This window comes from Limulus polyphemus, unplaced genomic scaffold, assembly GCF_000517525.1.
Source record: "Limulus polyphemus unplaced genomic scaffold, Limulus_polyphemus-2.1.2 Scaffold8557, whole genome shotgun sequence".
In the NCBI taxonomy this organism is placed as follows: domain Eukaryota; kingdom Metazoa; phylum Arthropoda; class Merostomata; order Xiphosura; family Limulidae; genus Limulus; species Limulus polyphemus.
In genome coordinates this window covers 10228-17148 of record NW_013674167.1, presented here as the reverse complement: position 1 = coordinate 17148, position 6921 = coordinate 10228, and the positions used below count along the sequence as shown (strand labels likewise).

The 6921-nt window shown below is 31.7% G+C and overlaps 1 protein-coding gene across 1 annotated transcript; it reads left to right on the top strand.

Annotated features, from left to right (window-relative positions):
- Window positions 1-318: 318 nt before the first annotated feature.
- On the top strand, window positions 319-4790 carry LOC106475424 (beta-1,4-glucuronyltransferase 1-like; the record flags this gene model as incomplete). Its single annotated transcript, XM_022379535.1, has 3 exons — window positions 319-411; window positions 2407-2582; window positions 3771-4790. Coding segments are annotated over exons 2-3 (1080 nt in total), but the record flags the coding sequence as incomplete, so codon positions are not given.
- Between the last annotated feature and the right edge of the window lie 2131 nt (window positions 4791-6921).

The window sequence follows — 6921 nt, the reverse complement described above, 5'->3', positions numbered from 1 at the left end:
TTGTAGTAAGTACATATATTATCACTACAAACACATTAATGCAAAAGAGAGATATTATTTCCAAAATGAAAGTTTCAAAATAGAAAGTTTTTTCATAGTATCTGAAGATCCATTTACAAAGTCAAAAATAATTGTTTGTTATTCATGACACAGCATTTATAAAACCTATAATTTCTTGTCTGGTATTATTAAACGAAACTATCGCTAGATGACACTGTATGATGTTTAAAAAATTGGCCACGTGGTGGCTCTGCTGACGCGCGCTTCTTAATATACTTCACGGGACTACATTAATCCAGGTGTAATATTGAAGTTACCGGAGTGCAGTTGAAAGAAGAGTGATGCAGTTGTGCATAAATAGCCAATGGTAACAAAACATCATTGTCAGACAGTAACGTTTTGAAATAGGCTGTAAGTATTTTGAGATATATATATATATTTATTAACAGCCTGTTTACTTAAGCCTTGAACTTGAAGGAGGTATAGCTACAATTCCGGAATTTGCAGCATTTGCAGAACTTTTAGTTTAGTTCTATTACATAGTGTTTAGTAATACTCTTACTGAGTGATACTAATAGTAAAGAGTCAATAGCCCTTCCTTTCGGCATTTCGCTACTTTACTCTAGCATTCTTATTATTAATATTATTGTAAGTTGTATACTTTATTACGTGTAAGGACGGTGTTTCTAACTTGTAAGTTATGACTTATGTTTTAAAATTTGGATATGGCGTTAATGAAGTACAATTTATAAATTACGGGTAGTCTTAACTTCCATTTTTTTATTATTGCTAGTGCTAGTCTATAGCGACACTAATTAATTGAGTAGGTTACTGCACCATTCAGAACTAAAGTATTTTACTTTACTTAGGCTAGGCTAGTAATGTAGCATACAGATGCTGTATTAGGGTTTATACACTGTAAATTGTAATTAGTAGTGCACCATTTATACTTTTAGTCATTACTGACATTAGTGTCATTATGAAAGCTTTCAGGAACTTTACTGTCTTGGTTATTCCATGTCAAAATGTAATGAATGACAACGACGACATTAGTCATTATTAATTTATTTTAATAGAAGTTTACGTAGATAAGAATTGGTTTATTAGGACTTAAGTTCTGTTAAACTGACAGTTTCTTGTGTTAGCACATGGACTGTTACTGTTAGCGATTATCGTTTGTAAGGATATATTTTCACAATGAATCTTTTAGTGACCACATTTGTAGAGCATATTAATTTTTTTATGAATAGTCTACTTCATCAGATATCAAAGTTTTCAAAATTAACTTTACTTACACAGTTATTTTTTGTCATGAAGAAGCAATACTGTTTAATCTATATTAATTATGTAAAAAAGGGCATAAATTATATATGTGGATATAGAATTTAAATAAAATACATACTTCTGTTATGTTACTGCATAAATCATCCCTCGGAGCAACGTTATCAAATTTTGAACATATGGAAATTATATTGTTTTCTGTTTTTACTATGATATAACATTGGAATTTTTTTTTTATGTATTCACTTGTTTTTCAGTATTAAAATCGTTATAACAACAAACAAATTTGGCTTAATATAGCTTGGCATTCATAGCTGAGATAATATTATAATTGTCAAAAACATACTTTGAAAACTATTAGAGCTACGTCTGAAAAAATTGGACCATTGAACATGTCTTTTGGAAACTACTGGAAAAAGAATTATCATAGCAAAGATTTGCATATTGTGGAAATAATCGGTTGATCCTCTCTAACAGTTTGTATGTGAGTAAAACTTATCAAATCATCAATGTTAACTCTTGATTCTGGTAACAAAAAAAAAATTGTTAGTTGTGGTTTATTAATTAACACAAACATATTTTATAAAAGAGCAGATGAGAAGTACAGAAATTTTAGCAGTTTGTTACTACATATACCCCAGGATTAAAAGTCTGACCAATTCTTGTACAACTATAGCCATTGGCCGAAGAGCAGTGTAAGCTGAGAAAGTGCTTCCAACCGACTAGAGATATTAAAAAATGCAGTATTTCAAAGTGGTGGTCTTTTTAATATTTGTTATATATTGTTAGGCTTGAGAAGATCACCTGTATATATTTCATATATTGGACATACATACATACATATGCAAAAAAATATAAATATTTGTACAATAATGCTAGAGTTGTTTCTTGTGATACTAATAGGATTCTTCTTTGAGAAATATTAGTTTTGTTTGTTAATTATATTTAACCAGTTAATCAGTGTTTTTTTTTTTTTTGTGATTGTATTTGAGGTTGAATTTAAAATAAGTTTGAATAATCTTTTCTAATTTGATTATTTCGACAGTTACCCGTTCTTGACTGTCAAACTAAAAACTTTGAGATGTTCTTTTAAAGAAGTTTGTTTAAAATTTAATCCAGATATAGTGTTGAATTTTCAGGTGGCATGAAATCCGAGAACTACATGTAGAATTGTGGAAAGTGGTTGTAGCAGAAGTCTCATCAGGATGTACTAGTACTGGGTGCAACTTGAACTGGTCAACATGCCAGCTTTGTGGAAACGAGCCGTAGTTTTGTTAGCATTACTAATAGCTGTTTTGCAGGTAACTAATTCTACCTGTAAACATCATATTTATCTTGAACAATAGTATATCATATATAGATCTATTACATATTGATGTATGTGCCGAGGTAACCAAAAATACATACTTTCACAAGTTAAATCTAATGAATAGATGAAGAAACTACAAATATCAATTTTCAAAGGGTAGTAATTTTTGAAGCTTAGCATATTTTGTTTCAGAAACAATGTTGAGGATAAATATGGTATGAAACATTTTGGTAATGAATTATAGCTGTTTTTGTTTTGTTTTTTTAAACACCAAAAGCATTCCAATAGCAGGTTTCAATGAGGAGATAAATGATTGTTTATGTTTAGACAGTAACAAACATATTTTGATAAGCAAAAGTCATGTTTACTGAGAAAGACAATTTATAAAAACCGTCAGTGCTACTACTATTCTACTGTATTGTTGTTGTTATTATTATTGGTAAAATAGAATGAAATAGTTAATTCTTTTGTGTTAATTAGTTATTATTATGCTGTATACCCATAAATGATTATATAAAATTTGATTATTAACTATGTGTAATGATATGTGATAAATTTAAAAACAAGACAAAAGGATGAAGATATTGGGTAAACATAAAGAATACAATTATTGGGACAAATAAGCCTGTTGGTTAGATATAATGTGTTTCCAAGTAAGACTATTAATTCATTATAAAGAAGTAAATTACAGTATTTCTAAAACAAGAAACTTTTTAATTATTTGAAAAATTTCCCCAAAATTACAGTTGAATAAAAATGTCATCTAGGTAATATTACACTGTGTGTGTGTGTGTTTACAGTTTTTATTTATGTATACCATAGACATGTTTTTATATGACTTACAATGTGTGTGTGTGTGTGTGTTTACTAGTTTTTATTCATGTATACCTTAGACATGTTTTTATATGATTTACACTGTGTGTGTGTGGTGTGTTTACAGTTTTTATTCATGTATACCTTAGACATGTTTTATATGATTTACACTGTGTGTGTGTGGTGTGTTTACAGTTTTTATTCATGTATACCTTAGACATGTTTTTATATGATTTACACTGTGTGTGTGTGGTGTGTTTACAGTTTTTATTCATGTATACCTTAGACATGTTTTTATATGATTTACACTGTGTGTGTTTACAGTTTTTATTTACGTATACCTTAGACATGTTTTTATGATTTTAAGGTGATCCACATGACTTTATTAAGTCGCCTGGAAAGGAAAAAACATCATCGTTTTGAGAAAAGCTTGGCTGATGGGAAAGACCGAGATTATCAAGAGTCAACACTGAGAGAGGATCGTGCTCAGATGTTAAAAACAGTAGAGCAGAGTAGTGTTCTAGATTCCAGTGGTGAGTTTCGGATCATTAATTTCCTTATGCGGGCAGAATCACTTGGTCCCCGTAATAATATTAGGCAGGATATAAGTATAGTGACTCATACAACAGTGAATCATCTCCATTATCTCAGTAGATTAAGTGAGCGATGGCAAGGTCCAATGTCAGTTTCCGTTTTTGCTGTTACTCAGGATGGTTCACTCGCCGTAGAAAGCATTCTTTACCTCAGACGTTGTTTGCCGTCTATTCGGTACAATACCAGTTTTCATCTGGTTTATCCTTTAAAAAATCCTTCACAAGAAACTGACTCTCGTCGGGAAAAATCTCCCATCTTTGGATCTTGTGATGACCTATTGAGTGTTTTTCAGGGCCTCGAAGTTCCCGATAACTATGCCCATGGAATAGCTTATCCAAACAATCTCTTAAGAAATGTTGCCAGAAAGAATGCTTTGACTGAATTTGTTTTTGTCATAGATGTTGATCTTCTTCCAACCAGTTATTTGCATAGGGATTTTTTAACATTTGCCAAAGAGAACAGGTTACTTCTGGATTCTCACAGAGAAGATAAAACTGTCTATATTGTGCCTGCTTTCGAGGTGAAGAAGGGGACTGAGGTGCCTGCAGAGAAAAAAACTCTGTTACAATCACTAAAACTCATGGAAGCCAGGCCATTTTATTTGGAACTCTGCTGGAAATGCCAGAAGCACACGGACTATGATGCTTGGGAGCATGATACAATGTCTGCCAAGCTAAACATTCTATTTGAAGTCCTGTGGAGAGACCCCTGGGAGCCCTTTTACATCTCTCGAAACACAGTACCATTTTATGATGAGCGCTTTCGACAGTATGGGTTTAACAGAATTAGTCAGGTAAGATGTGCTGTTTACTTTTAACTGTTGTTTGATTTGTAGAGTTTCACATAAAATTACATGGGGACTATCTGCACTAGCCGCTCCTAATTTTGAGGTGAGTGACAGACTAGAGGGAAGACAGCTATGTTCAACATGACCCACCGGTAACTCTTTAGGCTATTATTGTCAGATCAAATGGTGAAATTTGACTATCACTCTTGTAATGCACCCATGCCTTGAAAGTATGAAGCATTTATTTTTATTTTTGGCTGTAACAAGGTTCAAACCTCGGATCCACAGTCCAGTATGCCAACAACTTGGCATCGCTTGGCCCCTGGCATTATGATAGTTGGGTTTTGATATTAAGTAGAAAATTATTAGATTTCTCTATCTAATTCAATAACCTAAACAGACTACACAGAAGAATTGATTTTATTGAACCTAGATTGTATTTCTTTTTTATTACCTTTATTTTATACCAGTTGAATTTGAGCAGTTCTGTTTTGTCTCTTACCAACAAGAGTACAAAATTTAAGTACATCTATAAAGTTTGTCTTCTTATTTAGAATTTTTTTTGTGCTTAAGATATTTTTACTTTTTGTATTGAAGATACAAAACTCAGGAATAGCTCCATACAATTTGCATTTAGTTGTTTAGTATCTGGGAATACACTTTTATTTTTGAGAGCGTACTTTTAAGATTTGTTTTTCTTATTCAAGAAATTAATGTTGCCTTTTGGAACACTTTCATTAAACCCAACCCCCCCCCAAAAAAAATTTACATCGCATATAATAGTTAAATGAACCGCCTGAGAGTCACGTTAAGGGTAGCCTATATAATGTGTAAAGTTTAGTATACGTTAATCCTTTATAGTGATGGCACATGTGAAGACACACGTTCGGCATGTGATGTTATTTGAATACAAGAAGGGAAACAACACCTCTGTAGCCACAAAGAATAATAATAACAAAAAAATTTCTTTTTAGTGTATAAGTGTTGAGCATTTTCTGTAACCTGCACATGTAGGAAACATGGGTAAGGCTCTGTGTTTGATTCCCTACGGTGGACGGTGTGCAGATAGCCCATTGTGTAGCTTTGCACGAAGAACACAAAGACAATTGTTTTGACTTTTACATTAAGACTATCTATTCGTTATTCTTTTATACAAACTTAACTGCAGTTTAATAAGGAAATATATATAAAAAACACAAAAACAATGCACGTTGTTCATTGAAAAGTGGTTTCACACCATAGAAGAATTTGTGTAATTTACACACTAATCTCAGTGTGTTACTTGAAGATGTTTACTGTTGCAATGGAGACAGTTTTTTTTTTTCACTCCTAAGAATGTATATATATTTTTTTAGGAAAAGTATTTTATTCTCTTTATAAATTCAAAGAGAAATTTAATTTTTTGTTAAACATTTAATGTTATTGCTATCTTTTTTCACCTGTGACCACACTGAAAAATGAAAAGGTATCGCTCAAAAAAAAAGCCTCTAAGGATTTAACTGAGAAACTTAAAATAAAATTGTACAGATGAGTTAGCTAGTACCCAGAATTATTTATTCAGTTTTCCTTACAGATTGGCAAATATTTTTATTGTCTAGATATGTACACTTTTCGTGATACTTCTTTATGTAATGTGATACAAAAGCTATTTTCATTAATTAAATTGTTAAATTTGTGGAAGTTCTGGTTAATTATATCATTTTGTTGATTTTTATTGCTAAAGGAAGAAATTTAAATATATATTTTTTTTTCTACAGCGAGGTTTTTAAATGCAATACGATTGAGAAAATTTCAGTGCACAACAGAAGTAAGCCTAACTGGTCTGTAATTTATAGGGCAACATTTATGATTCCTTAGTAACACCATCAGCTATCCAGTCTTCAACCACATGCTCACTCTGTATTGACTTGTATCTTATTTGTCTTTACTAAGCTAATCAGCCTAAGTGGTCTGTAATTTATAGGGCAACATTTATGATTCCTTAGTAACACCATCAGCTATCCAGTCTTCAACCACATGCTCACTCTGTATTGACTTGTATCTTATTTGTCTTTACTAAGCTAATCAGCCTAAGTGGTCTGTAATTTACAGGGCAACATTTATGATTCCTTAGTAACACCATCAGCTATCCAGTCTT